The following is a 20,047-nucleotide window of genomic DNA, read 5'->3' as shown; positions in this document are numbered from 1 at the left end:
TTACATTGCAGGGTAGAGTTTGGCAAGAATTTAAATAATTATTATAGTTTTTCAGTGGGTAAACGTGACAAAATCTGGTGTTGGAAATTAAGAGTATTCTGCCTTTGGATATGCGCATTATGTTCTTTCACAGCAAAACTTTTTTAGAAAGCTCCCAAGATGGAGACGCGACCCTACATTATGAATCTTTTACACAGTTACTGGTAAACAACCAAAGTTCAAGCTCAGTCCCAGAGTTAGCTCTTTTTTGAGCTTGATGACATGAGTTTAGCAAAACTACATAAGGATGTGTTGAGAGTCAGATATGACCACTGGGACCCTGATTCACACATAGATAGCTTTAAGTGTTGACTTGTTCTGCCTGCTTCAATAGGAACACTTGTGATTTTAACTTAAGTATATGTTAATTACTCTGCTGTCTCAGGGGCTTGAATGGAGTTCACCAAGAAGGTCATTGCTTTGTGATGAGCAGAGAGGAATTTATCAATAGATTGACTAGCAGTAACCTGTGATTCAGGCGGCTTTGTCTGATGTTCTGAGGTTTAGTGAAATTTTGTATTTTTATTAAGCAATGAAATAGTAGCAGTCTCCTGATGGCAGTTTCCTGAACATTGTCATGAAAAATACATTTTAAAAATGGAAACATTAAAGATGATGTCTTTGTGAAAATGTACTATTATTTGTAGCAATTTACAGCTTACTTTGTGCAAAAATAGTACTTAAAAGAATTCAAACACAATTTAATATTAAAATTCTGTTCTTCAGAAACCAGAGAACCAGTACCTTTACCTTGTCTCCTCTTCTAGACCCTTGCTGGTCTAGGGCCAGGCCCTCAAACTAACAGGATCACCAAATCTTTTTATTTCCTAAGAAGGGGATGCCTCCATTAGATGCTGATCACTTAAACCTGGTCTTTTTTTGATTCCAAAAAAGGCATTATTTAATTAACTAGTGGAGTTGAATAAAATAAACTAAGCCTCAACATAAGCAAACATTATTTTTCAGTGCTTCTGTTATGGTATAATGAACCACATAGGGCTTAAAATATTTCTATACATATACTCCCGAGTGTAGAGTATTTGTGTTGCAGAAATGTGATTTTAGACATGGGATGTTTGTTGATATAGACAGCCAAACTAGAACAAGATCTTTTATTTAAGAAGCAAGCTTTCAAATTGTAGTACTCAAAAATATCAGCCAGTATATGAATGTGCTTCTAAAAACACAACCTGTTTTCTCTAGATGTGTGCAAATGAAGCTCTATAAGCATGTGAACAGAAAAGATACAGTAAGGAGGTAACAGTGTGTGTTCTTTTTCTAATTAACAACTTCTGTGTGATTAAAGTGTTCTTCTAGGTTCCTCTCATGTGTGAAGGGAGCAAAAGTAAATTAATTACCATTAGCCTGAAGGAGAACACACTATATTCTTTACGACTTCATAGTATTGATTTGGCTGTTATTCATGGCTTCTATTCTCTGCTATGCAGATTGATGCATCTTTAATTCATAGATACATTATCATTAATAGTGGTTTATTGACAAAGCAAAATAAAGCTGTTACTGGGTCCTTCCATACCTTTTCTGATAAATGCATTAGTTTATACATTCTATTACAGACCCTTGAGTTAGATGATTTATTTCTATATGCTATGATGATGACCTATCATGGTGTTATATGTAATATCCTTTATTTTTCTGGTGAGACAAACTCTATAATGTGACGAATTCCTAAATTACAGAAACTTTCTAGTCCTTCGAGAATCAGACAAAAGTTGAATAATCATCTCTGTGTACATATGATACAACTAACTGCGTGTATAAACCTCTCTAAACAACAGAAAAAGAATGTGCCCTACACTTTAACTTGAGATAGATTTGGTTCAGATTTAATTTAGCTAATTTTAGGCAAAAGTGTTTTAGTTTTGCAAAAACAGCACTTAACTTATGATTTGTTGAAATGTTTCCAGTCTGATCAAACACTGACATGTAAGTACACAAAAAACAAATCTACTCTAGCTTGGTAGTCAATTTATTTTCTTGGTGGGTTTTTCTTTTGTGGGGGGGTGTTTTGGGTTTTTTTTTGTGAGAGAGAAAAGACAAGACTGTAATACAGGCATGAGACTATACAAATTTCTAAGCAGATGGTCCAAATCTGGTTAGTTCTTGACATATATTTTGATGTAGGTGTTGTCATTAGGAAGCTATGTACGCTTAATAAAATGTCTCATATTTTCAGTTTCAGGGGGAAATAAGGACTGAGATTGAGGCTGATATTCTTCATCCTCCTTTCTGCAAAATTTTAAATTGCTCAGTGTGTTTATTTACTCTTTGCAGTGATGTTTTGGAGTACCTGCTTATGGTATAGCATGGGTATGATAAGATACAAAGGCTATTATTCTGTAGATTATTCATCCAATTTTCAGTAAAAAAAAAAAATGAACCAACCCAAAACCCCCCTCAAAAACCCAAAACAATGCAAGAGGTTCACACAGAACTCTGGCTGTGGTTTTGATTTGTTTGTTGTTTTATGCACAGGGCTTTTTCTTAACTAGGTTTTAGGCTTCATTTTTAAAAGTGCGAGAGAGAAAAAACTCTGAGGGGGGGAAAACAATATTGGCAGCTAACAGCATGCCAGTATTTCAGACGGCAGTCTAAGAATATATGCATTATAGCTCGACGGTCCAAAGAGAAAAAGATCTGAGCAAGTTCTGGTGTACAGGGCATTAGTTTATATCACATTACAGCCTTTCAAAGGCAGTTATTAAATACTGGATTGACCGTGGTTTGGCAATGAAACTTTAACCCTTTGTTTTTTCTTGTTCGTTTAGCAGTTAATGAGGCTCTGAAAGAAATCATGGTGAATATAATACTCTTCCTAAATGTATAGAGAGGCTAGTTGTTTTATAGCTTCTTGTGAAGTTTTATAAGTAACTGAGAATCACACAGTAAAGTGAAAATCATTAGCTTGTGTGGCAAAAACACAAATGTGTTTTCACACTTCCAGGCAGTGCCAAATACTAAAGTTTGGTTTCCAAATATTTTATTTTTTTTTAATATGGTTAACCTGCTGAATTCTTCTCAAGGTGTCTGCACACAGACCACATGCAGGTGGTCTGATTTTCAGAGACTCTGAGAACATACTGACATTGCTGGCTTTGATGTGACTGAGGGGAGTTTAGATTTTTGAAAATAAATAATTTTTTGTGTTCAGTGATGAAATGAAGAACTGGAAGCCTAAGTTTAGGCACCTGAGTTCAGATATTCAGTTGTTATTCTTCTTGTTATTATAAGTCCACTTTGATACATAGTGTTCTGATACTGGTATAAAGCCCTAAATCAATACAAATACTTTTATCAGGTGGATACAGAAGAGTGCAATGATGAGGTATAGCAGCAAGGATCAATGCTGTGTCATTCATAGTGACAAACAATGAAATAAACCTCATCTAAGAGTTAACGTTGAAGGTCCTGCACAATGCAAAGGGTAAAGGTTTAGAAGTATTATCCAAGTGGATGAATGTTAGTTATGGAGAATGTTGCAAATTGCAAAGAGAGTTTGAGTCCCAAGCAGATGAGATTACGTTTCTTTTTCTGAGGAACAATAACCATTAGCTATTCTAAATGAGCAGTGCTTTTAAATCTTGTCACAAGACATAGGTATTGCTAAGCAACAGTTTGTCTTCAGAATGCACCTCAGTTTTTGTCTGTACTCCACTTTGTCTCTAGCTCTTTCTGTTGCTCATTTTATTGCTCATTTAGGGACAACCGTGGAAGGTGGGGAGACAATTGCCTAGTATTTCTGGGATGGAAAATAAGCATTGTCTAATAAAAGTATATAGAAATACTGACACTCAGAACAACAGCTTTGTGTAAGGCAGGCATAGGTCCACAGAAATGGAAAAATAAGGAGGGAGAGAGATAAAAATGATAAAAGCAAGTGTTATGAGACAAAAATTATAAAGAAACTCTGATTGAAAGAATTAGTTTTTGGATGTATCCTGAGACCTTACAACACAAAGCAAGCTGTCTCTCTTGGTTGTCCTTAATTCCAGTAACCATAAAGGCTTTCAGAGTAGACCAAGGCAGCTTGTACAAAGAGAATATGTTATAATATCTCATCCCAGCTAGGAAATTGCTGGAAATAGTAAGTTGTCAGGTTCCCTACTTCTGAATCTTCAGTGACTCAGAATAACTATCCAGGATGAAAGGACTGCATTCTCACGATCCTTCAGACTTTTGTGAGAAGCAAGTTAGATGTTCATGCTTCTAATACACTTCCGTTCACCTGAAAAATGTAGTGATGGCTTTGCCTTGGATAAACAGGCCCTCTGGGTCATATTGTGATTTTTGCAGATTTATACTCATGGGTTTTTTGTTCATTGTTTAAAGCAGTTCTTGTGAAATACTGTGGTGAGTTTTCAAGAGTATCAAGTACTTCTTTATGGAAAAAGGAGGCTCCAGAGCAGTTCCAGAATGTTTGGTTTTGGTTTAAATGAGGGGTATATGTTCCCTTCTGAAATAGAAGCAAGGGTATGTACAATTACATAGATAGCTTCTGTAAAATATATTTTGTAAGCAGTTTTTGATAGTCTTGGTTACCTGGCTCTTAGAACACCTGTGATGGCCTGTGAAGATGTTTCAGATGTCTAAAAGAATTTACAAGACAATAATTTGCTTTTTCAACCATTTTCAGTATAATTGAGTTCATAGACGGTGAGCTGGTACTCTTGCAAATGAGTCTGAAGGCCCTGTCTGCCACTGCACACTGGCAGCAGCAGCAAGGCAAACTTCATCAAATGTTTTTTGTTACTTTGGTTTTGTTGCTCTGACCCAAAGCAACTCTGTTAAAGCAAAAGATGGGAGTGTATTCCTGACCTCTGTGGGACTGCTTAGAATTACATCTCCTAACTAGATTATTTGGATCACCCATTTTTGGTGATGGTTGTTTAGGTGGAGGCTTATTAAATACTTCAAGTAAAAATTGCAATACTGAATTAGTCTTAGAGGACAAGCATTTGAAACTCCTGGACTGTGTTTCCTTATAATTTTCTTTATTAGAGAATATTATAATTCATGCATCATCAGCGTGACTGCTGCTTTTAAATTTTTTTTGTGATGAGAAATACTCTGTATTGTAGAGTACCTTGTATCTTCCCATACTAGCACAGTAGTTTTAAAAAGGTATATATTCAAGACTCTTGCTGTTATTGATGTTTACAGAATCACAGAATGGTGGGGGTTGGAAAGGGACCTCTGGAGATCATCTCATCCAACCCCCCTGCTTGAGCAGGCACACCTAGAGCAGGAGCACATCCTGCTCATCCAGGTGGGTTTTGAACGTCTCCAGGGAAGCAGACTCCACAGCCTCCCTGGGCAGCCTGTTCCACTGCTCTGTCACCCTCACAGGAAAGAAGTTTTATCTCATATTGAGGAACTTCCTGTGTTCCAAATTGTGCCCATTGCCCCTTGTCCTGTCATTGGGCACTATTGTAAAGAGCCTAGTCCCATCATCCTGACACCCATCCTTCAGATATTTGTAGGTATTGGTGAGATCCTCCCCTCAGTCTTCTCTTCTCCAGGCTGAACAAACCCAAGCCTCTCAGCCTTTCCTCATAAGCTTGCCTGTGAGGATGCTATGGGAGACAGCATTGAATGCCTTACTGAAGTCAAGATAGACAACATCCATAGCTCTCCCTTCATCGACCCAGCCAGTCACACCATCAGGAAGGCTATCAGGTTGGTCACCTTATACTTATACCGTGTATAAGTATATGTGGTATACTTGTACATATCTAGTTGTACAAAGGTTTGAGGAGATATCTTATGTGGATCTGTTTCACAGACAGGGCAGAGGAATACTGCTAGATCAGGAATTGGTTTGGTTTGTTTTTGTTTATCATTCAGCTTAATGCTTTAATTGATGTGTTTTTATAGCAATTGCATGTAGCAATTAGGTAAAAATAGGTCAGAAGTAAATATTTTTGTAAAGATTAAATATCCTGGGGATATAGTGCCCTTACAATAACTGTAAGATACTTACATTGTGTGTAAATTATTTTGCAAAGAAAGCAGTAGCTATCCTTGTGAAGTCTGCTGATAACAGATTTCCCAGGATAGCTGATCTTTGGCTATAATATACCAGGTACAGCTTTGAGTAGCTAATCATAGTAAGATAGTATGCAACAAATATTTCAACCTTTTGCATTTCAAAGTGTATTTTATGAAGCAACAAAATGGGAGTCTGGGGCAATGGGAGTTGCTCAGACACCAGTGTGTGGCATGAGTCAAATGTGACAGGCTAATGTAGAGCTCATTGGAGTCATTTGATGAAGGGAATAAAAATTTCTCTGCAGAGAAGAAAATGAGTGTGCCACCACATTGGTCATTGCTGATGGATTTCATCAACACAAAGAGGTTCAGTAAAGGTTAATAGGAGTGTGTAATGTGGTGTAACACAAACTCCTAATTATCGAGGAGTTCTTTAATGTCAAGGTGAGGAGAAATATGCCATTGTGGCTCATCTTCCCATACAGATCAAGCTGAACTTAACAAAGTAATCTGTGGTCTATTGGGAAGGGCATTGGAAGAGTACCCAAGAGAGCTTGTTCTCTTTGTAGTTATGAACTGTTGTGTGATGTTGGACATGCTACTGAATTTATCAATATCTCAATATCCTCATGTACAGAATGGACATTATCATAGATACTCCTTTAATAAAACCTTTGGAGCTCTGTGGGTGAAAAGTTCTATGCCAGCTCTGAACTAAAATAGTTTTGTTTATAAATGCTCACTAGCCATCTTCAACAAAATAAAAATAACCCTTAATATTACTTATTTTGTTACGGTCTTTAAAGTTGCTCCACTGAATGAGTTTCAGAGTAAGGAGGACCAGACGAAAACAACATCACACTGTCACTTTAGTTTAAAAAAAACCACACCACCCTAGGGTCAATGTGACAATGGGAAAATAAAAAATCTTTTACTAAGGACACGTTCACAGATGAGTCTATCAGAGGAGTGCACCATCTGTATTTGATATCTCTGCTGTGGTAGTGCCAGCTGAGTACCCTTCTGCTCAGTAGAAAAGCTCAGATACCCACTCACATGCACATGTAATTCTGGAAGCTGCTTCTTTTTTGGCTTCAAATTCAGGTTTATTCCAACAGTGCATATATAATTAGCGACACCTCACTTCTGATGAAGCATTAATAAGCTGTGCTGTGCATTTTTAAATCCTCCTCTGGGATTTGCTCTACCATCTCTCGCATGCAGAAGGGATGTGTGTTGGTGTGGTAGAGCACCACAAGAGCTTGAGCCACATAAGGTTTGGACTTTCACAGTTCGTGTCCCATCTATTTGAACATGGATATTGTTTTAAAATAATGTTGTCTTATAAAATGGTGTGATATATTTTCCACATCAAGAAGAATTTATATTCTTAGTTTTGGTTCAAAAGCTCAGAGCCATATTTCATGAGTAGGAAGTCTTGCATTGTACATAGTTCCTTTAATTTCAACAGAACAGTTAATGGTATAAGCCAACACCTAATGTGACTACATTATCAGTTTGCTCTACATTAACTGTAGGTTTGGGGTTTTGCAATAAAAAAAGAAAAAACCCAAACAAAACCCTCCTACAAACAAACAACCCACAAACCCCACAAAGTGTAAAAAGGAGTAGGTATTTTTAAAATACCCTGAATAAATGCCACTTGTTTTAAATTTTGAGCAGTAGTGTTAATAACAAAAACAAATAAATTAAAAAATCTTATACAATGATAAAAGCCTAAAAATTAATGTGAGCTTTATTTTTTGATTGCGATGAGGAATATGTTAGTGAAAGGAAAAAAATTTTTCTTGATTGTGCTAGTTTTCGCTGGCATTGAGTTAATTTTCTTCACAGTAGTTAGTATGGGGCTAGGTTTTGGATTTGTTTTGGGAACAGTGTTGACAACAGAGGGATGTTTTCATTACCACTGAGCAGGGCTTACACAGAGTCAAGGCCTTTCCTGCCTCTCACCTCACCCTGCCAGCAAGTAGGCTGGGGGTGCACAAGTAGCTGGGAGGGGGGACACAGCCGGGACAGCTGACTCCAACGGACCAAAGGAATATCCCACACCGTATGATGTCTGGTTCAGCATATAAAGCTGGGGGAAGAAGGAGGAAGTGGGAGGATATTCGGAGCGATGGCATTTGTCTTCCCAAGTAACCGTTACACGTGATGGAGCCCTGCTTTCCTGGGGATTTCTGAACACCTGCCTGCTGATGGGAAGGAGTGAATGAATTCCTTGTTTTGCTTTGCTTGTGTGTGCAGCTTTTGTTTTACCTGTTAAACTGTCTTTGTCTCAACCCAGGAGTTTTCTCAGTTTTACTTTTCTGATTCTCTCCCCCATCCCACTGTGGGGTGAGTAAGCAAGTGGCCATGTGGTGCTTAGTTGCCAGCTGGTATTTAACCATGACATTGATGCATAAAAATATTATTGACCTGTGATTCCTACACTGTAGAAGGACTTGACCTAAAAATCCAAGGTCGTTTTGGGTAGGAAAGTCAACATTAGTGAAGAAATCAATTAGGTTAGGGCTTAAGAATTAACTGATATAAAACTCTGTTAAAGACACATATAACTTTTGACTCTCTATCTGAAGAACTACATTAAGAGCTGCAAATTGTATTAGCTGTAAGCTTTTCGCAGCCTTGAAGACTCATTCATTGGTTACATTTGACTGTCAGAACGTTTCAAATATAAAATTATAATAGTTCCAATAAGCCAATTAACTTATGTGGCACTTCAGACCATCACTTCTGTGCCAAAGGGAGTCACTGCTAGGGCTTACATGGCAGGGTGTTTGAAGGAAGTTTAAACAGTTCAAACAATGCATAGCACAGCCTTTCTACTGCACAATAGATATTAATTGAAATAAAAAGTTGGTGATTTAATCAGAACTGTGTGTTTCCGTAATCTCACTTTACATTTGTAATGTTGAGACTTGAACATCTGAAAGTGTTTTTGGTGTGAGGATTTTTGGCTTTTTTTTTCTTTGCAAATGGCATGGAGTAAACATACTTTTTTCATGGAAACAATGGATCGATTAAATGCATATTTTATCTTTCATTTGCATGCTAGTTCTGCTTTTTCATTATAAAACAAAGAATTTATATATGCATATATATATTTAATATGTATGTGACAAAAACACCCTCAAATAGTAACATTTGTAATGTACAACTGAGAGCGGTAGCTATGGATACACCTCAGAGCCATATATCAGTTCCTATTACGCAACACAAACTGACAGATTACTTTTAAAGGATTATTACAATATTCCTATTTAGTAAATACATTTCCTTAATCAGTGTTGCAGTAATATTTACTGGCTCTGAAAATCCTGGGGAGGGGGAAGAATTTTCATCATGAATAGTTGTATTGTTCTGTGCCATGTAAAAAGGGTCATGTATAAAGCACCCACAGGTTTGTCAAAAGACTAAGGACTGTTTACACTTGTAAAGAACTTGAAATATTTTTGTATACAGCAAAAAGGTAATTATCTTGATTTTTTTATAAGAGTTGATAGAAGTATGTACAAATAGGAACACAAAGATTATGTTTCTCTTTGGAGAAAAATTAAGGAGGAAAAATTCAAACTGTAGCTGACATAGGGCATGATTCTTGCTTCAAGAAGCTATTTTGTTTTCTCCCTTTGTCACTCAAGTGGCATGGTTTTTGGTGTGGTGGTTTTGTTTTTGGTGTTTTTTTTTTTTCCTTTTTTTTTGTTGTATTTTTGTTTTTATTTGATGGATTTTGGGGTATGGGTTTTCTTTTTGTGTGTGTGTTGATATTTCAGTGCCAAATACTTGGTTGTATTAACTGCTTCAGACCTGAGCGTTGTATAGATTGCTTTCTGGTATGTTATTTCTAAATGATCATTTACCATGCAAGAAAAAAGACCCATGCTTAAATCCATGAACAGCGTTAGAAGTTCTAACAGTGAAGTACTCTCTGTCTTTCTCTGGTGTTTATGTGAAATGATCTGGCAAAACAGATACTGAATAAATAATGTATTTTTTTGTGTGCTTTCTCAAATGATAAATGTTCTTGTCTCTGGAGAATGTCTTACTGATTGCTGATTTTTCTAAGCAGAAAGAATCAGCATTTCAGGCTTGAGTTTTGTTTTGTTTTGTTTGGGTTTTTCCTTTTTTTTTTTTTTAAATAATGCAGCAAATCATAATTTGTACCAGCTCGATCTTCTAGACAATTAGAAATCCGCTTATCTAAAGAAATGTCCAACTGTGACTCTAAGTTGTCATACCATTTTGTTATGTAAGACAATAATTTATAGTGAAGTTAAGGGTGTTTTCTTTTAATAACGGTACAAATGTATTACTGGGTACGTTACAAATGTTGACTGTAATTTTTCAGTATATCTTACTGGAATAAAATTATAGGATTTTGAAAAAAAAAAAATTTGAGGGTTTCTTTTTTTAAAACAAACACCCAAAAACCTTAATCAGCAACTTCATATTTTTTACAGTGGATCTATTCAGAGTAGCAGGCAGTTTGTGAGTCTGGAATATAAAGGACAACCTGGCCCACAAACTAGGTTTTTTTCACCACTGTCTGTGATTGCATTTTGCTTAATTGCAACCCTTATGTCACACTGCTGTTTTTCTCAAGGTTATGTTAAAAGAAATAACTTCAGTTAAAAACTATTTCAATTTTATTTTGAAGGAACTGTGTCTTTGCTGTTTTAGCTAATTCATTTAAATAAAAAATAAATTTAATATGTAAAATCTAGTGGTAGAGAAATGATGAGAGCTTGGAGGTCAGACCGCCTCTACAGTGAAAGTAAAAGAATCCATTATTAATAATGTCCTTTGTTACAGTTTATTGTGTTCTGTTGTGATTCAGGTTTCTTGCATTGATACTTATTATAAAATCAACTGCTTTCTAGATTGAATCTAAATTCCCAGCCTCATGCACATTGAGTACTAAGAGGAAGTGCATAGACATGCACAGATTAAGCTGGCACTTCTTCCCTCCAGACACAATCACTAGAGTATAAGGATACTAAAAGCAGCTGGTGTTTTTTCCAACCACATAATTTCTTCTGTTTTGGAACCTTCCACTGATGGCTGAAAAAATAATAGAAGTATTTTTTATGGCAATGAAATACTGAATGTAAAATACATATTATGTAAACCTCTTGGTTGCCAAGGTCTTACAGATCAAGTAAATACCCCTAGTTTGTTGCAAATGTTCCTGAAGGTTTCCAACAACTGACTAGACAGGCACCATGCAAGATGTGTGGTCTTTTCAAATAGATAATTAATATCTTCTATTTCCTCTAATTTTTTTATGTTGGAAATTTGGCATTTAAATTAGGAAGAAATGAATTTATGTATTATGAAGTAGCATAGTTATAAAATCATAGATTATCAGTTAATAAGTAATTCCCATCTATTTTGAGCACAAGTTATTACTAGTTTTCAAAAGCACCAGTTAATCAAAATTGAGAAGGGTGCCTTTTTAATATGCTATTATAATAGCCTAGGAGATTATATGGTATGATTCTCCGAAAATTTGTCGACTTCAACTGTACTGTTCAGTTTTCAGACAAATGCAGTGAATAATCTCCTGTTTTTCTTCACTTGATAGTTAAGCTTAAATCAATAAATCTGATGACCTGAAAACTGTCTCTTGAAGTGATGCATTTTAGAATACATTCTAAGAACTCAAAGGTCAAGTATGAAGGAAACCATTTTTGTCAGGACTCGACATGAACATGATCTGTGCAGCTTGAAATAAGTGATTCAAATTTGTACTCGATCTATTGACATAATAAGATAGTTGTTCACGACACTGCATTTTGTTTCGTTTTAAATTTTCCAAAGCTTCAAATCCTGTGGGATGTGAACAGACTTTGACATCATTAATTAACTGGAAATGTTTTCAATTTACTTTTAATTTACTATGTTTTTTCACAGTTAAATGTTACTGTAACAAATACTATCTCTCTGTTATCTACTATGTTCTTGTATTTTCTCCAGTAAATAAAATCCAATATTTTACTCTTTTAGACAAATCACTGTTCTATCCTAAAGTAATTTTTTTTCAGAGTAGCGAGTTTAGAAGCAGCATAAATGGACTTGCAGAGTTGAAATCAGAACTCTGCTGATGGCATTTAAATGCAGACCAAGCAGTGGTTTCCCATCCTGCCTCCAGGGAACAAAATGCAGGTCCGTCTGCTTGAGGTTTCTTAGATTACTTGCACTAATATTAAAATCTCAGCTAGAATAGAGCCTCATATCTAGAAATAGTGTGGAAAAAAATGAAATTATTACTGAAATGGGTAAATTACAGAATATAAAAAAACTTAGTGTCCTACATATTTAGTGACAACTTTGTATATTTTAACCTCCTTATGAAATTGTCTGCAAATGATGTTTTAGCAAATATTATTTTCCAATCAAGACATTTACACAAGTTTTTACCAAGAAGTATAAAGATTAAAGCAAGTCCAAAGTGTCACTTTGCCTTGAAAATTAGCTTTGTCAGAAGAAATGGGTACAATATGTGCAGGCATTCATTTGCAATAGAGTCCTTCGTCACCAGCCAGGACACGACTTGTCTTGACTTATTCACTGTTTTAACCTTTCCAGTGTTCATCCAGGTGCTTTGAGCCACTGTTTTTGATGCTGTTATTCTTTCTTCTTTCTCTGGAGTTATATAAGGTTTGGGGATAATTGTAATTCTATAGGGAAGTTTGATTGATAGATCTTTTCAATAATACCAGCTCATTTTATTGACTCAAGTATTGTACTGTGGGTAGTGCTAAGAGTCATCTTCAGAGGTTTGGAAGATATTTTTTGCATATAGGGCTAAAGCTGGTAGACGCCAGGTGTACTTTTTATTTTCCTCGCGTTATCATGGAGTTACAATTATGTGAATAGGTTAAGGGTTCAGTAATGAGCAATGATTAGTTCATCAGAACTCAGACATGTTTTCAATAGAGATAAGGAAACAATACCTAGACCGAAAGCCATTGCTTCTCAGAGTACAGGCTATAGCAGAATGACATGGGAAAGAGGAATATACTTCAGTACTAAATGTTTTGAAGATTGACTCCAAAGAATACTATGCTTTTTTTGGATGTTATATTCTTACAAGCTTCATTGTAAGCACTGATAAAGAAAAAATGTTGATATGCAAAATTGTTTTGAATATATTTTTAGTGCTTAGTCTGAGAGTTATTCATATTGTCAAAAGAGACCATAAGCTAATGCTCATCTGTATTGTATAAAGGATACTTTTAGGCTTGTGTTCAGATAGAGACTCCTGTTTATGTGGTTTATTTAGGGTTTTCTTTGCATGGAAAGTTAAATTATAAATACTTATACTACAAGCTTATCTAGATATTCTTAAGTATTGTATAAAACTCATGAAATAGATGTCTACAAGTTCTGCTGAGGAGGAGGAGGATCCTAGGTTCCTAAGGCACAGTAGATTGCCAAGCATATGACTGTTTTTAAATGATTTTTGGATGGGATATGAGGATCTTTTACAACTTTTTTTTTTTTTTGCAGTTGTTCAGTTGTGGGAGGGGTAATTTAAACGTTGTGAAAGGGAATTATCATTTTGCTACAGTGCATGAGATAAGTACTTCTGTTATATTTTCTTAATAGGGTTCTGGTTCTAACCAAGTTGTTCTATCCCTGTGACAGCATCTTGGCACAATGCAGCCGTCACACAAATAAGCATCAAATAATGAAGAATGTCAGCAAAGGTGTAACATGAAACTAATAATTAGCTGTCGTCAAAATTTCAGCTGGTTCACTGTGAATAACTTTTCCTTAATTCTTTTTTAATTTCTTTTTTTTTTTCCAGAAGTACAAAGAATATGAGAAGGATGTTGCAATAGAAGAAATTGATGGCCTTCAGCTCGTGAAAAAGTTAGCAAAGAATATGGAAGAAATGTTTCATAAAAAGTCTGAAGCTGTACGGGTAAGCAGCAGATCAATCTGGTATTTCATTCTGTGATGTAAAACTAAGTATATAATTTAGGCTCTGCTCTGAACACTGTACTAACCGTTGAAGGTGCCAAAGTGGAAATGCTAAAGCATTCAGAAGTATTTTAGGATCAGTGTTCAAAAGAATAGATATAAATTATTTATACCATCAATAGATAAATGCAAGAGAGTGTAACTAGGTTACACCAGCTTCCTGTATGAGTTTGTAAGGTATCGCTTGTGTTCAGTAAAACATAACTACAGAAGGCTGTGCATTAAAATGCTAGATTTCAAAATATTAAGCTAATGCAACTAAATTTCACCACTCAAAAACTAGTATTGCAGGGAATCTTCTGAGTTCAATAACTGTCCTTTAGTTCAAATCTAGAAGATGCAGATGTCTCAAATGGGACTAAATCCAGAATTCCTCTAATTGTGGTAAATACTGCATCACCCTAAAGGCAACTTATTAATAATCAGTAAGTGGCTATGTTGACCTTTCTGCACATCTGTAGGTTTTGGGTGTGTGGATTTTTTTTTTTGTAAACCACTTCTGTTTTTTCACTATATTGAATAGGAGTTCAGTGTAACATGCATGTCCTAAAGAATAACAGGCCTTCCTGTTGTAGTTTTCATTTTGCATTATTCTTTGCTAGAAATTTAGGTGACTGCCTTTAATAGTAGTTCCTGTTATATCACCTATACCAACAGGACATTATGGTGATGTCGTTTACCACCAGCCACCCTATTTCAGCCAGATTTGTCTCCTCAGTTGAGTTGAAGGTCTTTGTGTCTCAACTGTGGAGCATAAGGCATCACCCATGGACAGGGATTCCATTTGTTTAACTGTAGATACAATTTCTCCTTCAGCCTTTTGCTTTTTGTTATGGTCCAAAAGGGAAGAAGGAATTTGGCCACATTTTAGAGGTTGAATTTTCTGGGCTGGCAGCAAAGTAAAATATATTTCAGCTTGTAAACTGAACATACTTGGCAGGGAAGCAGAGAAAGACAATAAACATGGAACCCTGAAATGCTATTTTTACAGTTTGCATTTCAGAGAAAAACTGCACTTTAAGATGTGTACTACAGCTTCCAAAAGCCTGCAGAATATTGACTCCAGGGTGGTTGAGTGTGGGGTGTGTTCTCCCTGTTCCTTAGCAGAGAAAAGTGTTTCTCTGAGATTATAACAATGTGAAAAACCCATTCTTGGAGCAGCACTCATTTCGAGTGAGAAGTGACCTTGCTGCACACAAGGGAAGCAGAGCTTTGTTCCATGGGTGTGGAGTGCTCTTGGGAAGAGTAGCTTGGCTCTGAGTTTTGTAATGAATGTTTTCTAAGGTTTGTGAGTGTTCAGGACTGGTTTGGCCTCTTCATGCAGATGGTGTTTTTGTCTAAGGAGGAAAAAAATACAGGACCAATATAGGCCACCATGCTCCAAGTGAAAATAAGCCCAAATTCTGTGAAGTTAAACTATGCATATAGTATTGTGTGAAGGGGCCTTAGTGCTGGAAAAACTGAAATCCAGAGCTGCCTTTGGAAGGTTTCCATCTTTGGAAAGGAAGCTAGAAGCTTGGTTTGGATAGGGTCACTTTAAAAAAAAAGATCTGTTTAGTGTACTTCCAATAAAGTTATACTTTTTTACATAATTACATAATGTGGTTCATCTTGGTTGCTAGAGATGTAGTGAGTGACCTTTTATGTTCTGATGGTAAGTAGTGTTTAGTATTTTATGTCCTGGTAAGTACGAAGTTCTTTGGTACAGTGCAGGTTTTGCATGAGTTCCATCTTTGGTACATCATAGTTGCTTTTCTCCTCATATCTGGAGAGGTGAGATAGGAGTTACAAAGCTCACATGGACCTAAGACCTCTGCTCCATGCTGAGACAAAGTAACACTGCATCACCTTGCCTCTAAAATAATAGAATTTTGACAAGCTTTTGATAGAAACTTGTATGAAGAGCACTGCAACCTAGAATTCAGAGTAATATTTTAGATATGCTGGTGGAAATATTGGTGTAAGTACTAAATGAAGAGTATCTTACACAATATCCTCAGCCCTAGAAATAATGGGGTAACCATTGCAAGGGTTCAAATCCAAGCACCTAGAAAATGTGTTCCAGTGTTACCCTACACTGGTCATTGTATTAACTTCAAGGAGACATCAAAATCCATTGTTTAATTTAAAATACTTTTTAGATAAAACTTTTTAATCAACATGCTTTTTCAGCTTCTAGCAGATGTAGCAATCTGTGACAACTATTCAGAAAGCCACTGTATATAAAATGTTTAATTTGTAGAAAAGGCCAAGGAGGAAGACCTGGAAATATAGAAATAGGATGGCTTGGAAATGCCTTCAGTTATTTTGTTTTGCTTTATGCTTTCAAACACATTAACTTGTTCGAAGCTTCTAATCACATTTGAACTCTCTTCTCCCTCCTCCCCCTTTATATTCTGGTTGAATTTTTATCTGTCTCATCGCTTTTCATAGTGATTAGTTGGTTCAGTGTGATTTTTATCATATTCACCTCCTGTTTGAATTACCCTTCAGTATGCAATTATCCTATCAGAGAATGTCCTATTTTTGTGCTGTCAGATACATAAAATAAATGGAAAACTGAAAGTGCTAAACCAATTATATAACCTTTTGTCATCTACTTACTGATGGAAACCCTTGCAGGCAGCTTCCCCCCCTTCACTGTTTACCTTAGATTTATGTCAATTCAGGATATTCCTGTTAACTCTTTCCTTCCTAATACTGCCCTATTTGATCGAATTTCAGAGAGGCAAATTCAGATTTTATTTTGAAATATTTGTGACACGATTTAAGTTAAAACCACTAAAGAGTGGTTTTGATTCAATGTTGCTGATGCTTTGTTTCTAGCTGTGACAAACATAGATGATCCATTTACCTTTAAGATTATGACATTTGAGTTGGGGAACATCTTACTGCCCATAAGGTGGGATAAGTGGAAATGTTTCCTGTGTTGTTCAGCAGTGGGTTTAATTTTACAGCCAAACCTAAATAATCCCTTTTAAGAGCCTTGCATAGTCTGCTGTCACTTGAGGTATTGCTTCAGTTGCTTTCCTGGACTTTTAGTGATTTCACTCAAAGGAAATGTGCTTGATCAGTCTTAAGTTGAAGTTAGATATTATGTTGGCTTTCTCTTTTTTTTTCTCTTTTAATTTTTTTAGAAAGTTTTATGATACTTTAGTGACTCCATTCATTTGAAATTGAAGAGGATAGATCATAATGACATAATGCTCAGTAACAAATGACTACTGCAACAACTTGATAGTGAAAAAGAAGTGGAATTAAATATATTCATTTGATGCTTTTACTTTTCCTAGTTAATGGTGTAATAGGGAAAAAAGCAAATGAAGATAGAAGGAAGTTAAAAAGAAAGCAAAGGGAAGGTAAATAAGTTATGAAGGAATACTAAAAAACTATTATTAAAACTTCAGCTATGCAGTTAAATTTCTGTTTTCATTAGCATTTCTTTGCAAGTAAGGAGAATCCTGTAAAAATTCTTGTTGATTTATTTGTAAGATGGCAAATCAAATATTAAGGATTGCTTCTCTTTAAGGCAACTACCAGCGCTGCAGCGGAAAATGCAAAAAAACCCAAAAACAAAACAAAACAAAAAACCAAAAAACCTTTAACTTTTCTTACTGTAGCTACCTGGTATTCATTGTGAAGCTGATTCTCATAACAACTGTACTGTGAAAAGTAATTGCTGTTGTACAGTAATTAAATTTCAGTGCATTCATGCATCATTAAGCCAGTGGGGTTTATCTAGAGAAACCTGGGACTTCAAAGCTTTTTATCATAAAATTCTACACACAGACAAATGTTCTTCCAAGGAGAAGAATATCGGCATTTACATTTAACAAACATTTGCAATGAAGAGAAATGGACTTTTTTCCACTAATGATTTTTACACCAGTCTTCAAACAGTTTTCAGATACTATTAGGATGGTATTGTTTATGCACAGTTGAAGTGTAGTGTGTGTGTTTGAAATGTTTGTGCTTATTCATATACATGTCCGTGTTTGCACGTTTTAGTCTGTGGATGTATATGCATATGGGTACGTATCCTTACACACATGCATATTGATGTTTGTATTTGTAATAGCGACAGATTCAATTTACTATTGATTATTTTTGCATATATATGTACATATATATGTGAGCAAAGGATTAAACTGCATGTACTGCAACCACATATTTCTAAGCAAATACTGGTAAATTGGAGTCCTGATCAACAAATTCATTCTTACTTAAAATAAACAAAGTGATATGCTGGTGAGTGCAATGTGAACTTTGTTGGATGAACACAGAGATGACAACAAGTAAGCCAAAGTTGAGAGTGAAAGGCCCTAGGCAGAAGTTTCTTTCTCCACAGGAGTGTTGCAGTGCTTTGAATAGACCTATTTATGAAAGCTCAGTAAAGACTTCATACTGAATATTGTAGTCAATGAATGTAGCTTTTACTTATAAACAAGTACTTTACTGTTTTCTTGGATGTATTTGGTATTTAACTAATTTTTGCTGTGTAACTTAATGGTAAATTCTTCCCCATTTGATCAGATACATTGGTATAGAAGGTAGGCTTTTTTTTCGGTTTGCTGTGGGTGGCATTTAGAACTGGATTTTGAAAGTAGACACTTAAGTAGACCAATTTCTTACCAGTTGTTAAATACCTTTGCATTCCAAGAGTTATTTCAGTCATTCACTTTAAGATTGCTGTTTTTAGTTGATGTCACTCAACTCATACAAAAGTGTAATCACAGCAAACAAACTAAATAAAACTGAAGTTTTAGAAAGGTGTCATTATTTCAGATGTTCTTATTGATAAGGAAGTTTATATATAATCTTCTGGGGGCTTCTTTTGTTAGAGTGGATAACTGTTGTCATGTTCTTTGGTAGAAGTTACTGACTGCTTTCCTTCCCCCTCCTTGTTTACTTTTGAACCTACTGTCGCTTTTGCCAGTGGTTAAATCCTACAAGTGTCATCAGAATCAGGGAATGGTTGCAGAAGAGAGAGTCTGTATCCTCACTGAGGAAAGGCAGAGAAAACTCAGTCATAAAAAAGGGCTGGAGAACCTATTAAATCAGGGAAGTTGAGGTTGTCACTGCTGTGTCATTATGCCAATTAAGAGCATTTACTGAGGACAGAACATTTTTTGCGTGGTGGGGTTTAGTATTTAGATTGTACTTTGTTAACCTGGAACTTGAAAAATAGTGGCTTCCCACCATGCCTAAAGAAAAATTGAGGCAACAGTGAGGAATATTCCAGGTGAATTTTGAACTGATTTTTTTAAGACTCTTTACATGTACACTGTCTTCAGTGCCCGCTGTGTTTTCTATTACACTGTAGTTTTATTCTGATTTTCTATCACTTTGATCAAGGCAAGATCGGGAATGGAATTCCTGAGAAGAGAAGCAAATAATCATTCACATTTCATATTCATATAATATAAGATAGAAAGGTCTTAAATGTCAAAACTTATTACTTTGGGTTCACTATTTCTAAATGTATAATAAACATGTTTTCACTATCCACACTGTTCCCTCATTGAGCTAATTTGCATCTGCAGAATTAGAAGGAAGGAAAATGAATATCAACATGCACTCTTTAAAATTGTGCTGCTCAATGGGTGGTATTCTGACCCCTGATTTTCTTTTTTTTTTTTTAATATAGTTAGGTTGATTTTTGTCAGCATATGGAAAAGAAAAATAAAATACCATTAAGTTAATAAAATTACTGGACCAAAAAAATATAAATGGTTGTGAGTGGAAGGAAATTACGGTGAACCAACCCAGTGTTACTATAGTCTTAAATGACAAAATAAACACATAATGAATAAAGGCGGGATGGCTACAACTGTGTTAATTACTGCCAACAAATTAAAGGTTTTCAGCAATATTTTTGTATTCACGTTTAATATTTTAACTCTATTTGTTGCTAGTTACTTTTGGTATCATTTGACTTCTCCTCACAGTTCTACTAGTCTCCTTCATATGTAAGTAATGAATTTCTATT

The 20,047-nt window shown here is 35.5% G+C and overlaps 1 protein-coding gene across 2 annotated transcripts in view; it reads left to right on the top strand.

Moving 5' to 3' along the window:
• The window catches only part of CACNA2D3 (calcium voltage-gated channel auxiliary subunit alpha2delta 3), a 486,549-nt gene that overhangs the window by 88,175 nt on the left and 378,327 nt on the right, over nucleotides 1-20,047 (top strand). For both annotated transcript variants that reach the window (XR_012661052.1, XM_075096179.1), the window contains exon 3: nucleotides 13,883-13,999. Coding sequence is in view for 1 of the 2 variants with exons in the window: in XM_075096179.1 (XP_074952280.1) it covers nucleotides 13,883-13,999 (117 nt within the window). In the remaining variant the exon portion in view is untranslated. The remainder of the gene's footprint in view (nucleotides 1-13,882; nucleotides 14,000-20,047) is intronic.

This window comes from Phalacrocorax aristotelis, chromosome 6, assembly GCF_949628215.1.
Source record: "Phalacrocorax aristotelis chromosome 6, bGulAri2.1, whole genome shotgun sequence".
NCBI lineage: Eukaryota > Metazoa > Chordata > Aves > Suliformes > Phalacrocoracidae > Phalacrocorax > Phalacrocorax aristotelis.
The sequence above is the reverse complement of the archived record's forward strand: the minus strand, read 5'-3'. Positions and strand labels throughout refer to the sequence as shown.